Source organism: Rhinoderma darwinii, chromosome 5, assembly GCF_050947455.1.
Source record: "Rhinoderma darwinii isolate aRhiDar2 chromosome 5, aRhiDar2.hap1, whole genome shotgun sequence".
Taxonomy (NCBI): domain Eukaryota; kingdom Metazoa; phylum Chordata; class Amphibia; order Anura; family Rhinodermatidae; genus Rhinoderma; species Rhinoderma darwinii.
The window spans coordinates 179989277-180003944 of NC_134691.1; the positions used below are offsets into that span (position 1 = coordinate 179989277).

At 44.8% G+C, this 14668-nt stretch overlaps 1 protein-coding gene across 1 annotated transcript in view; it reads left to right on the forward strand.

The window, feature by feature from the left end:
• The first annotated feature begins 647 nt into the window (after nt 1–647).
• The window catches only part of FBXL7 (F-box and leucine rich repeat protein 7), a 227271-nt gene continuing 213250 nt past the window's right edge, over nt 648–14668 (forward strand). The window contains exon 1 of the mRNA XM_075826761.1: nt 648–1194. Within this exon, the coding sequence (XP_075682876.1) occupies nt 1161–1194 (34 nt within the window). The 5' untranslated portion in view covers nt 648–1160. The remainder of the gene's footprint in view (nt 1195–14668) is intronic.

Below are 14668 nucleotides of genomic sequence, written 5' to 3' on the forward strand. Positions count from 1 at the left end.
GCGTTTTTCATGCACCAGTTGCTAAAGAAATGATGAGGAAAAAAATAAAACACATTCAGTTTTTTTTGCTGACGTAAAAAACGCGTGACATACAGATGACATACGCACGTACAAAAAGCAGACACGCACCGTACACGGATGCTACACGAAACTGCAAAACTGAAACTGGAAAAACACACAAAACGGACACGCTCGTGTGAATATAAGGCCTTAGTTGGAGGGCATATGTTAAAACATTATTTCTTGGAATCTCCCTCATGTCACTGCTCAAGTTGCCTTGTATGGGGGAAGCAGGGTGACAGTGAATATGGCCATCAAGCAGCTCTCACAGCTTTCCCGGATTCCTGCATGTCATATGTGACCAGTTATGCAGCGGCGCATCCTTCACCTCCTGGGAGCTGTAAACCGGCCACATAGCTTGTCACACAGCTCTCCTAGAAGCAGATTTAAAAAAAACAGCGGATTTTTTATTTTATTTTAGTGGGAAGTGCACTTTTAGTATGTATTTTCAGTCAGAACTAAGTTCCAGCAATGTATGTGTACATATGTGAGCTGTGCTACGTCTAGACTTGGACGACGTCCAGGCTATAAATCTTGCCGGGTGTTTCCCGCTCCCCTCCCCAGGCTCAGCTTCTTGAGCACCGGCAGTCAAAGCAGCACATAGCTGGCTATAGCCCAGGGACCCTTCACCCTCTCCTTATAATTGATGTGTGCCGGGCAGAGGAGCTCCTGAGGGTATAGCGGGGTGAGGTAATATACACGCCTGACGTGAGGGCTGGGAGGAGCGGAGGGAGGACTGCAGCCTCCCGGTCCTCCCACATTTCTCCACAGGGTATGGATGTTGGGACAGGGTAGTGACTGCTCACGGGAGAGCTGCCGGTATCACTCTGCTTCCCTGAGCCTCAGGGATAAGCAGCAACAAGTAGTGGATGTAACCGGCTGTGAGCGCACACACTGTGCATGGATCCGCGCTGTCCTCACTGTGGATTATTAGAATGTCAGGGATCTGGAGTCTGGGAACCTTCTGAGGATTGGATCACTATCTGACCTGAGCATTTAATAATTACTGGCCCTGCCTATGGAGGGCGCCAGTGAGCGCTTTATGGTCTGCCCGATGGAAATGCTGAGTGTCTGGGGGATGAGAGCATGAAGTATACAGGATGGGAGCGAACAATGGCAAGTACGGCAGTGAGGGTAAGTGACAATACTCCCTCAGACCTGAGGAAGGGGCGGAGGGCTCTTCCTTGCTGCACTATTGTTCTATGGACTGTAGTGGAGTTAGTATTGTATGAAGTCTGTGGGATTGTAGAAAGTTCAGTCTATTGTTAGAGGTCCCCGGGAAGGACAGTCCCTATGGGAGGCATCAGTCAGTCCTAGTAGAGTTTGACTGTCACCATCCTGTGTAAGTGACAGGAAACTGGCTGTCTCCTGTCACCCTGTGAAGGTGCCTGGTGACAGATCAGTGCTTTGTCTGGGGAGGTCTCTCCACCGTCTCTACACCAGAGATTTACCAGCGCTCCTACTGAGGTAGAATAGCCCCATAGCTGTGCCTGCAGTGCCCCCTCTATATCTTGTAGGGATGCTGTCACATACAGTGGCTGAAGTTGTCCACCGGGCTGTCTCCCATTATCCCCCCATTAACATGCAGGTTATATCTATCGACAGAGCAGTATGAGCGGCTGCCAGGCACATCTGAAGGGGACAAAAGGATCGAAAGATCCAACACGACTGAACTTGTCCGAGAATGGACGTCCATCTCTAATCTGCCGGTGCCCAAACACATTACAAGACGTGGAGTCTGCCAGCGAAACGCAACTTTACTGCCATTTGTACTGTATACATCAATGTTTGGGTGCTAGACAGACAAGAACAGTATTTACAACATAAAGTCATGATAAATTGTACACATTTAATAGGGGTGACAAGCGGGGGGGAGTTGACAGAGGCACAAAGAATTTAGGGGTGACCCAGGTACAGGGAATCTGGGGGAAGTGACAGGGACAGAGAATCTGGGGGGAAGTGACAGGGACAGGGAATCTGGGGGGAAGTGACAGGGACAGGGAATCTGGGGGGAAGTGACAGGGACAGGGAATCTGGGGGGGAAGGACAGGGAATCTGGGGGGAAGTGACAGAGGGACAGGGAATCTGGGGAGAAGTGACAGGGAATCTGGGGGGAAGTGACAGGGAATCTGGGGGGAAGTGACAGGGAATCTGGGGGAAGTGACAGGGAATCTGGGGGGAAGTGACAGGGACAGGGAATCTGGGGGGAAGTTACAGGGACAGGGAATCTGGGGGAAGTGACAGAGGGACAGGGAATCTGGGGGAAGTGACAGAGGGACAGGGAATCTGGGGGAAGTGACAGAGGGGCAGGGAATCTGGGGGGAAGTGACAGAGGGACAGGGAATCTGGGGGAAGTGATAGAGGGACAGGGAATCTCGGGGAAGTGACAGAGGGACAGGGAATCTGGGGGAACTGACAGCGGGACAGGGAATCTGGTGGAAGTGACAGATGGACAGGGAATCTGGAGGAAGTGACAGAGGGACAGGGAATCTGGGGGGAAGTGAAAGAGGGACGGAATCTGGGGGAAGTGACAGGGACAGGGAATCTGGGGAGAAGTGACAGAGGGACAGGGAATCTGGGGAGAAGTGACAGAGGGACAGGGAATCTGGGGGAAGTGACAGATGGACAGGGAATCTGGGGGGAAGTGATAGGGACAGGGAATCTGGGGGGAAGTGACAGAGGGACAGGGAATATCGGGGGAAGTGACAGATGGACAGGGAATCTGGGGGGGAAGGACAGGGAATCTGGGGGAAGTCACAGAGGGACAGGGAATCTGGGGGGAAGTGACAGAGGGACAGGGAATCTGGGGGGGAAGGACAGGGAATCTGGGGGAAGTGACAGAGGGACAGGGAATCTGGGGGGAAGGGACAGGGAATCTGGGGGGAAGTGACAGAGGGACAGGGAATCTCGGGGGAAGTGACAGATGGACAGGGAATCTGGGGGGGAAGGACAGGGAATCTGGGGGAAGTGACAGGGACAGGGAATATGGGGGGAAGTGACAGGGAATCTGGGGGGGAAGGACAGGGAATCTGGGGGAAGTGACAGAGGGACAGGGAATCTGGGGGGAAGTGACAGAGGGACAGGGAATCTGGGGGGAAGTGACAGAGGGACAGGGAATCTGGGGGGAAGTGAAAGAGGGACAGGGAATCTGGGAAGGGGATTTTACAGGGACATGGAATCTGGGAGTGGTGACAGGGAATTTGGGGGTTACACAGGTGCAGGAATTCTGGGAGGAAATGACAGAGGGAGAAGGAATCCAGGGGTAACAAAGGGACAAGGGATCTAGGGAGGAGGGTAGGGACAGGGAATCTGGGGGTGACTGATGGACATGGAATGGGGGGCTTACTGGATTTCATAGGATGATAGGGGCCGGAGCTCTAATGTACGTGGAAGATTTAGAGACATAGCTATGGAAATGTTTTTCCATAGGCTACACTGCAATAGAGTTATCATTACACTATTACTGGAGTGTGACTATCCTATATGCTGTGTCATTATTTGTATGCTGCATTATTTCCGTGTCCTTGTAAGTATATTACATGTCATTTTAGTTTTGTACAATGCTACAGACAATGCTGGCACTATAGAAATCAATAATAAATTATTGGCTTAAGATGTGTGCTGTATATTGTGAAGCTGAACTATAAGCCACCAGGGGGCGTATGTGCGAAACGTTTTTTATTTTATGACATTTAAATGTATCACTGTAGGAGTCTAGAGCAAAGTTTCTGAAGAAATGACAGAAAATCTAAATGTATTAAATAAACCTCCAGTATGTTTGTCTATAAAGATATATTTCGTGTTGTTCACACCTCATCTATTTATCTTATACATATAAACATTACATAGCCAAAGGGATTTGGATAGCTGAGTATTACATCCATTTGTACTTGTTGAATATTTCAGACCAAAACGAAGGCTTGAAGTTCCTGAGACCTGTGTGCCATTATTATAGTATATAGTAATATAATATAGTGTAATGTATAGTGAGATTGCTTTGTCTATAGTTATTACACTGACAAGGAGTTCCAAGCACTGTCTGTAGTTATATTATCATACAGTTATGAATCTCCTCCGCTCTGCCCCTTTATAATACTCCTGTCCACATAGGTGGCATATAGGAATGGCGTGGCTGGCAGCATATGTTCTCATTTATTCCAGAGGTGTTCTCTCTGCAGGGCAAACAAGTTCCTTCACACTAAACTTTGCAAAACTATTTTTATGGATGTTGCTTTGTGCATAGGGACATTGTTATACTAATGCAGGAAATGGCCTTTCCCAATCTGCTGTCACAACGTAGGAACTACATCATTCTCCACAATGTCATTGTTTGCTGTAATACTATTGCTCTGCTATGGAACAAAGCGGCCCAGCCCAAACCATTATGTCCCAGACCATTAATTTACATCCACCGAATTGAACAGGAAACGTTCTCCTGGCATGAACCAACCCGATTCAGCCATCAGAGTGCCAGATGGGGACATATCCAGTGTGCTTTGCACCACTTCAGACACCACTTGGCATTGCGTTTCATGATCTCAAGCTTTTGTGCTACTGCTTACCATGAAAGCCCGATCCATAGAGCTGCTGGAATAGGTTCCTTTGCGAACATTGTTTGCAGAAGAACTTTAGAACTCATAGTGAGTGTGGCAAGCAAGGTCAAACAATTTTTATGCACCACAGGTGGCATCACTACCCGTCATGTTCTGTGAGCTTGTGGTCACAACTGTAACTTCAGCTGACTTAGGGCCTGTTCACATCACTGTTCACTTTCCGTTCCGGGGTTCCGTTGCAGGTTTCCGTCGGGTGAACCCCGAAACGGAAAGTGAAAGTGACAGCACAGCTTCTGTTTCAGTCACCATTGATCTCAATGGTGACGGAAACATTGCTAATGGCTTCCGTTCGTCACCATTCCGTCTGGTTTCCGGTTTTCCGACGGAATCAATAGCGTAGTCTACTCCGCTATTGATTCCGTCGGAAAACCAGAAACCTGCCGGAATGGTGGCGAACGGAAACCATTAGCGATGTTTCCGTCACCATTGAGATCAATGGTGACTTAAACGGAAGCTGTGCTTTCACTTTCCTTTGCGGGGTTCACCCAACGGAAACCTCCGACGGAACCCAGGAACGGAAATGAATGGTGATGTGAACAGGCCCTAAGGCTGCTTCAGGAGGGCAAACTTTTGACAAACTGACTTATTGGAAGGGTGTTATTCTATGCTCTATCCTTCTTATTTATTATCCTGACAATTCCCGCTTGTGCAGTTAAATAAAGTCATGGCTCTTGCATAGCACCCTTCCTTGTTGTAGTTGTGTTGACTTCCAGTGTGGAAGGAGATCCCATTATAATTATTGCTTTGGTTACTGAACCCGTTCCAGCACTACTATAGTTTTCTAGTGTGCCCAATGTGTTTGTTTTTTTTTAAATAGTTTTTTTTCCTGTCGCATTTTACGTACACTGTTGATAGGGAAAAATGGCATAGAACACACTGAGGTTTAAAGAGAACCTTCCACCTCCCCATACATGTTCAGCTGAGTGCAACATGTAATGGGCAAGGCTGCACAAACCCTGGGGCACTTTAAAAAAAAAATCTACCCTCATCCGTTATTTAGATATCGGTGCCGTTATATTTGGTGCCCAATATTTAAATATCCCCTGAACTGTCAATGGGGCGTGTAATGGCAAGTGGGCGTGTTACTATGACTGTGACACTGTCCAATCATCTACGGACAGTACCACAGCAAGAGCTGGAGAGAGTAGAGCGTGTGCGTGAGTGCGCGCACTCTTTCACTCTTTAGCTCTCGGCAGACAAGGACAAGACTGATCTCTCGCGATAGATCACACAGTCTTGTACTTGTCTGCCGAACTGGCAAGGGGGCGTGTAATGGCAAGGGGGTGTGTAATGGCAAGGGGGCGTGTCACTGCTGTGGACCGCAAGAGCTGGAGAGAAGAACGCGCTCTTGCTGTGGCACTGTCTGTAGCTGATTGGACAGTATCACAGCCATGTTACATGCCCCCTTGCCATTACACGCCCCATTGATAGCTCAGGGGGTTATTTAAATAACGGCACCGACATCTAAATAACGGAGTAGGGTAGAAAAAAAAGTAAAGTGCCCCAGGCTGCACATGTATGGGGAGGTGAAAGGTTCTCTTTAAAGAGGCTCTGTCACCAGATTTTGCAACCCCTATCTCCTATTGCAGCAGATCGGCGCTGCAATGTAGATAAGAGTAACGTTTTTTTTTTTTAAAAACGAGCATTTTTGGCCAAGTTATGACCATTTTTATATTTATGCAAATGAGGCTTTCTAAAGTGCAACTGGGCGTGTTTAAAGTTATGTCCAACTGGGCGTGTATTGTGTATGTACATCGGGGTGTTTTTACTTCTTTTACTAGCTGGGCGTTGTGAATAGAAGTGTATGATGCTGACGAATCAGCATCATCCACTTCTCTTCGTTAACACCCAGCTTCTGGCAGTGCACAGACACACAGCGTGTTCTCGAGAGATCACGCTGTGACGTCACTTCCTGCCCCAGGTCCTGCATCGTGTCGGACGAGCGAGGACACATCGGCACCAGGCGACAGAGGCTACATCGACTTACCTGCAAACGCCGATGCTGCTGCAGAATCAACTGTAGCCTCTGTCGCCTGGTGCCGATGTGTCCTCGCTCGTCCGACACGATGCAGGACCTGGGGCAGGAAGTGACGTCACAGCGTGATCTCTCGAGAACACGCTGTGTGTCTGTGCACTGCCAGAAGCTGGGTGGTAACGAAGAGAAGTGGATGATGCTGATTCGTCAGCATCATACACTCCCATTCACAACGCCCAGCTAGTAAAACAAGTAAAAACGCCCCGATGTACACACATAATACACGCCCAGTTGGACATAACTTTAAACACGCCCAGTTGTACTTAAGAAAGCCTCATTTGCATAAATATAAAAATGGTCATAACATGGCCAAAAATGCTCGTTTTTGAAAAAAACAAAACGTTACTCTTATCTACATTGCAGCGCCGATCTGCTGCAATACGAGATAGGGGTTGCAAAATCTGGTGACGGAGCCTCTTTAAAACAAAGATAAAATGTAACAGGCCCTAAAAAGTACAAGGCTCAAAACCTGTATATGAGAACAGGAATGACAGAATTCTTATTCACACATAAGTAGTGTCTGGCTATTGGAAAAAGAAAAAAGCACCTCTTTAAAGGGTATGGTCTAAACATGGTCTTGGTAGATGCCGCCTGAAGAGAAGTAGTCTAGTGGTATGCGAAGAAAGAGAAGTCTTCATTTACAACATAAAACCGATGGGAATGTGCTTTGTATTCTGCCTTGACTAGTATCTCGATAGTCCTTTATATTAATTTCATATACCAAATTTGGAGTGAGGTATTTCAGTGGTCTAGCAAGAGAATAAAAGCAAAGCTGTGCCAAAAAGAGTTTCTAAGGTGATTATGTATCCCACAATTGCTAAATATAATGCACAGATCCTGACTGCATTCCTTCCAGGCAGCGATAGTCAAAACCCCTGGAGAGAGAGGGTAGAAGTAATGTTTTCCAGCTGCTTTGTGTAAGCGCTACCAATGTCGTCTCCGCTCACTTTAGGCATACATTATTTTTTGGGATCAAATGCGTATTTCATTTTCTAGAAGTGATTTGTAAGATCCGCATAAAGTCCATGTCTGACTTTTATTCTGCTTTCATTCAACGTTCTCTTTTCTAAATAAATCAGCTCTATGTGTATTCATTTATGTTTCGTTTAGCGTTTACTTGGAGAAAACGATCAATTTACCTATTTGCCCTTTTCATTTGATTAGGGATTTCTATTGTTTTCTTGAACCTCAGGCACTTCCTGCATTGGGGAATTAGACTGGCACATTATGTAGTACAGTATTAATATAACGGTACACAGACGACTTGTGTGGTGCACTGTAATACACAGGGGCACACACTGACACAAAGGGGAGAACATGTTTAATATTGGGCAAATTCATGTCTACTTGTGGATGATGGAAAATCAGCTGATGAGGGTTGTGGTTTGTCACTGTGGGTGACAGTCCTGCATTTAGCCAATAAGCATCAGTGTTTTATTAACAGTTTAATATGCTATGATAATGTAGTAGTAACCAGTAGGTGCACATGGGTGAGAGCACCCTATACAAACCTCATACATATACTTTAATTAGCGTGTCGACCTCTATTCACACTAGACCTAAAATGGGTTTTTCATGTTTCAGTTGTTGTTCTTTTTTACCCTGGGCAAAAAGGGACAGCAGGCTTCTTGATTCTCCCCGTCTGGTGCAATGGAACTATGATGACAGTGTGAACAGAGCCTTATACAACTCTGTGTAATCCATGCATTCTTCTCGTACTATTGCTCAGTGTATTCCTTAGAATGTACTCTACACACACATTCTACTAAAAATGTTACTACGTTAGCCCCTGCCTAATCCGTAGGGGTGATATTCTGATGAAAAGGACGTAATGTGCCAATCACATAGCAGTACCATCACAGGAGTGACTGTGCCCACTGCTGTACATTCTCTTTTCACAGTAGGACTGGTCTGTGACTGCCTCTGGACTGATATACTTTGATAAATAGGGACAATTCCTTCAGTGATGATACAAACTAAACCTGTGAAAAACCGCTTGCTGCGTAACACAATAATCAAGTGTGTGTGTGTATGTGTGTATATATAGTGTGTGTATAGTGCATGTAGTGTGTGTGTGTATGTGTGTATATATAGTGTGTGTATAGTGCATGTAGCGTGTGTGTGTGTATGTGTGTATATATAGTGTGTGTATAGTGCATGTAGTGTGCGTGTGTGTATGTGTGTGTGTGTGTGTATATATAGTGTGTGTATAGTGCATGTAGTGTGTGTGTGTGTGTGTGTGTATGTGTGTATATATAGTGTGTGTATAGTGCATGTAGCGTGTGTGTGTGTGTGTGTATATATAGTGTGTGTATAGTGCATGTAGTGTGCGTGTGAGTGTGTGTGTGTGTGTGTGTGTGTGTGTGTGTGTGTTCTTAGACATAGAGAAGAAACCCTGAGAGTAATCATAAGGAAACAAGACAAGATAACATGTGGTTTGGATCTAAAAAAATATGTAATTCCCATTTGGCAGACACAGGAATTGTAGAACATATTAGAGGACTGAGATGCATTTGTGTATGATAATCTCTGCAGCATGTAACAAATAGTGTAATGACCACATTCTAGAAGATACAGTAACTCGCATATCTACAAACTGTCGGCATATCATTAAGGACACGTTCACACAACAGATTTTATTGTGGAACCCGCACAGAAATCCACATAAACACTGCTAACAAACCATGTTGCATTGTATTCAGTGGATAATTCAGGCCGTTGTTCATGCGGCACGTTTTTTTCGTCCTCTGATTTAAAGTCCGCGTCCTTTTCCACGCATAAGCCGTGCCGGTAGCCATGTGTGGAAGGCGGCAGAAGAAACTGCAAATTCGTATATACCTTTTATGGAAGGAAGAAACTATATGTGAAGAGAGCCATCGGCTCCTTTCACGTGCTTTTTTGCCTTCCATCGAATGTGATACGTAAGTAGCTATACCTGTACTTGGTCATGCCAAACCAAATAGCTCTGTTCTACACAAGGTAAAGTAAGAGGACTGCTAAGAAAATGTTATAGATACACTGTCAGCATGGACAGGTCATCCCAACCAAGGCTCCATGTCTGACAGCAGACATGAATTTTTAAAGAATATTTTAATTAAAATGCAACATATCACAACAGGTAATGCTCACATAAAGAGATTATATATACATTATACTCACAGTTAAGACAATTAGTCAAGGCCTGACATATCCCTAACGCTATAGTATAGGATAGAATATGACTGGGGAAAAATAGCAGCGATGTATAATGTATAAAGTTGAGCTAATTGATTCTAAACAAATTGAATCCGGTTTGAATTTCTCAAAAGTTTTGCATTATTTCGAAATCCGAGACTTTTGGGTGCTCGCGGCGCACGAATTTGGGCAAAACATTAGAAAAAGGTTCTCATGACCTCAGGTGGTCTTCCTCAGGTGGTCTTGCTCAGGGGGTCTTCCTCAGGGGGTCTTCCTCAGGTGGTCTTCCTCAGGTAGTCTTCCTCAGGTGGTCTTCCTCTTAATGCCTTTCAGGTAGTCTTTCTGAAAATGCATTGCAGTCGTCTTTCCCTCTAGCACAGCCAATCATGAGGAGTATAGGTACATGACACATATCCACCATAAAAAGCCTAATCAGAAAATGCTACTGGTTGAATAGTGTCCTACCAGATACCAGTCAATACCTTGTTTGTCATCTCTCTGAGCAGGTTGACATCAGTACAACGCATGTTGGGGTGAATTTGTACCAATTCTTATGCAATATTATATGAAGGAATTTGATAAGTGTGTGGGGTCACGCCATGCTTACACGGTATATGTTCAGGCGTATTTTGGAGTGCAGAGCGCTTGTATTACGCTCCGAAATACACTTGAATTATGCTTGCAAATAGCTTCCTATTGATTTCAATGGGAAATATGCTCTTTAGTTCAAACAAGAAATGACCTGTCACTTCTTGAAACGTTTAACAGGCTGATTTTTCCAATTTCCCATTAAGGGTGGATTCACACGAGCATGTTTGGTCCGTAAAGGAAGGAACGTATTTCGGCTGCAAGTCCCAGACCGAACACAGTGCAGGGAGCCGGGCTCCTAGCATCATAGTTATGTACGACGCTAGGAGTCCCTGCCTCGCTGCGGGACAACTGTCCCGTACTGTAATCATGTTTTCAGTACGGACAGTAGTTCCACGGAGAGGCAGGGACTCCTAGCGTCGTACATAACTATGATGCTAGGAGCCCGGCTCCCTGCAGTGTGTTCGGTCCGGGACTTGCGACCGAAATACGTTCCGTCCATTACGGACCGAACATGCTGGTGTGAATCCAGCCTTACACTTCAAAAAACACTTAGAAAAGATGCCTCAAAATATGCTTCAAAAACACTTAGGCCCAGTACACACAGAGTTTTTTGGCACTAGTTTAAACGCTGATTTCGATGGGAGGCGGTGGCTTTTTTGTCTGCGGCGGCTTTTAGCCGCTCGCGGAAAAAAGTCGGCATGTTCTTTATTGCCGTGGTTCTGCCTTTGATCTCCCTTTGAAATCTATGTCAGCAGATCGGGTGTAAACATTTGAAGCTTGCAATATTAATTGACATTAATGTTAAAATACAGTACTATGTGCATTAGTAATGCCGGCATTCCTCCAAGCTGTCCTATTTATTGTTAAAATCGCGGAAGCCAGCAGCAACAAGACTTTATATCATAGTTCTTTATGGAGTCTGGGTGGCATAACCGGTGCTTGTAGTGCATCAGTTGCAGTGTGCCGCTTACCACTTGTGTGAACTGGGCCTTAGTACTGTATGTTAAATGTTTGCCATAATGAAATGACCTGGGGATTTCTCATCATTCCTAAAGTACCATCTTTTACGTTGACACTTTCAAGCAGCGTTTTAATGTTCCAGTGTTATAGCTCAATATGCGGCAGATTAAAAGGAAATGTCAGAGTAAATAGAAGACGGTTGACACTTTGTTTCCGTAAATCTCACTGATAATCAAGAGTTCATTAGAGATTCCTGTTCCTTGCATTCCCTGCCCTAGATACATGGTCTGACTGTTAAATAGCTGGCTTTTTAGCCACTTTGTGGACTTTGTCAGGAAAGACCTGCTATGTGGTAGCTGTTCTTTATTATGCTGACGTTTTTTAAATGTATGTTTAGAACTTGACTTTTCAATATATTTATTATTTGTACGGTGGTTAAGATTGAATGATGATTTTCAAATTCTCTTCACGGTTTTCGAAAGCCATCACAAACTATAGTAGCCATGCTGAAACCGCATCAGAATCAGTGCCAAAAAACAACCGAAATCGCACCCCATTGATTTCAATGAGAGGCAGAAGCACTTTTGTTCCCGGGCAGCTTTTGGCCGCTTGCAAAATAAAAGCGGCATGTTCTTTCTTGCCATGGTGTCTTCCTCTGACCTCCCATTGAAATCAATGGGAGGCTGAAAAAACCTGTGGCGCTCGTTTCTGAGCGTTTTTCACAGCATTTTTCGCCTGCAGTCCATTCAATCGCCGCGAGCAAAAAATACAGGAAAAAAAAAAAAGCTTCAGGCAGTTTAAAATCTGCTTCAAAATTCCTGAATGAATTCTGAGTCAGATTTTTTCTGCCTGCAAAAAAACTCTGTGTGAACAGGGCCGAAAAGATTTATAGAATATAATATAATCCGTTCTAAACTGGGACACAGTATAACAGTTGCCAGCCAGTCCATTCATGTGTAGTTTCCAAGAAAAGCATAGGGCAGTGGTCTGCAATCTTTTGGCTTTCCAGCTATTGTGAAACTATAAATCCCAGCAGGCCCTGACAGCCAAAGGATTGCCAATTTTCCACAACATTCATTTCTGACAGAAATAAGAAAAGAACCATAAGGGAACATAGCACCCAAAGAATCACATGCAAAAAATAGAAAATCTTTATTAAATACAAGGTGGGGAGTGTGACAGGCAACGTCAGGTACTGGTAGAAGAACAAACGCCTCGACACGCGTTTCGCCCTACAGACCGGCTTCGTCCTTGAGCCTCCTGACGAAGCCGGTCTGTATCTCTGGCGTGGCATATCATTATTATTTTATTCATGTTACTAATTTATAGCTTATATAATATTTTTTATACCCTTAGAGCTACTATATATATATCCTGTCATACTCAATATGTGTGGGCATGTTATTACTGTTATTTCTTATTGAGTATGCTTTGATTGCTGTGGTTTATTGGAGAACTTCTTGGTGACAGATAGTCAGTTGTTTCTGTAGACCACTAGGTTTTTTACTTACCTTACCGGCTCACTCTCCTTGTATGGTCCATCCTGTTACTTTGTATTATGTCATTGTGTATTGTATTTAATAAAGATTTTTTATTTTTTGCATATGATTCTTTGGGTGCTATGTTCCTTTATGGTTCGCTCTTAGGTTGTCTACTTTTATTTTAGGGACCCATTTTTTACGCTTTCGGTTGTTCAGAAATAAGAAGAGGACATGTCATCAGAATCCTTCAGTAATGCAGCACAGGAGTGTTGAACTTGTAACTTTAACCTATTAAAGGACCATGAGCCTTAAATGTACGGTGCGTGGTCATTGGCTTTAAATTATTTACTATTGTAAAAATACGGCACGGGTTTGAATCTCCCACTTTTCAAAAAACCAGCAGGGGTTTAATGGAATCACTAGTTGAGCAATTCCCCAGAGTGAAAGTTATGGAACTGCTCTGTAAGCAATTCCCCAAAGGCAGCTGGAAACTGTCAGGAGTAAGTGTGCAAATAATCCGCTACCTCAAGTCCATCACTACTCTGATCACCAGAGTCTAAGGCTACTCTATGGTCTTCACCAGAGCCCACAGCAAGGCAGTTTGGATTTGGCTGCATAGAACCCAGGTTGCATTAACAGTATACGGTGTTGGACAGGAGGTGCAATGCAGGCAATACCAGAACGGAAAACCAGACAGCCAGAGGGTAAACAGCAACAGAGTTCACAACAGGAGAGAGTGTAATTCCAAATCAGAAAACAGAAGAATTCCAGGAGTTGCAGAGGTCAAAACCAGCCGAGAGCAGAATGTCCAAATCAGTAAGCAAAAGTGTTCATCTAAAGACAGAGCCGAGGTCCAGTTTCAAGAATACAGGGTGTAGCCAGGATCTTGATCAGAAACTGCATACACAAAGAAATTCACAAGCAACAATGAATAGGACTGACCAGACTTAAAGTGTAGCTAAATGTTTGACAAACTTCTGACATGTCATAGTGACATGTCATAAGTTTGGATTGGTGGGGGTCCGAGCACTGTGACCCCCACCAATCGCTAGAACGAAGCAGCTGAAGCGCTTGTGTGAGCGCTCAGCCGCTTCGTGTCTGCTCACCTTTTTCCGGAAATAAATGTATCGTGTACGGACTCAATACAAAGTCTATGAGCTCGTACTCCGATGTATCGGCTTTCCGGAAAAAGCCGAACAGACAAATAGCGGCTGAGCGCTCACACGAGCGCATCAGCTGCTTCGTTCTAGCAATTGGTGGGGGTCTCGTTGCTCAGACCCCCACCAATCCAAACTTCTGACATGTCACTATGACATGTCAGAAGTTTGTCAAACGTTTAGCTACACTTTAAATACTCCACCCTAGAATCTGATAGGACGAAAACAGAGAAATGAGATTGTCTCTGCAACTCAACCCAGAGCTGCTCAGAAGCAAGGCTAGTAGTCATGACAACCTTAAAGAAACGGACGTTTCCTAACAAGTAGCAGGTCGGGTGCCTGGCTGTCGGACTCCCAATCTGACCCCCTTAGACTTTTATCTTTGGGGTCATCTGAAGGCAATTGTCTATGCTGTGAAGATACGAGATGTGCAGCAACTGAAACTACGGATACTGGAAGCCTGTACTAGCATTTCTTCTGCGGTGTTGCTATCAGTGTGAGAAGAGGGTTGCATTGACAATCCAACACAATGGGCAGCACTTTGAACACATTTTATAAGTGGTCAGAAACTTGTAAATAACTCATGAAAGAATAAAG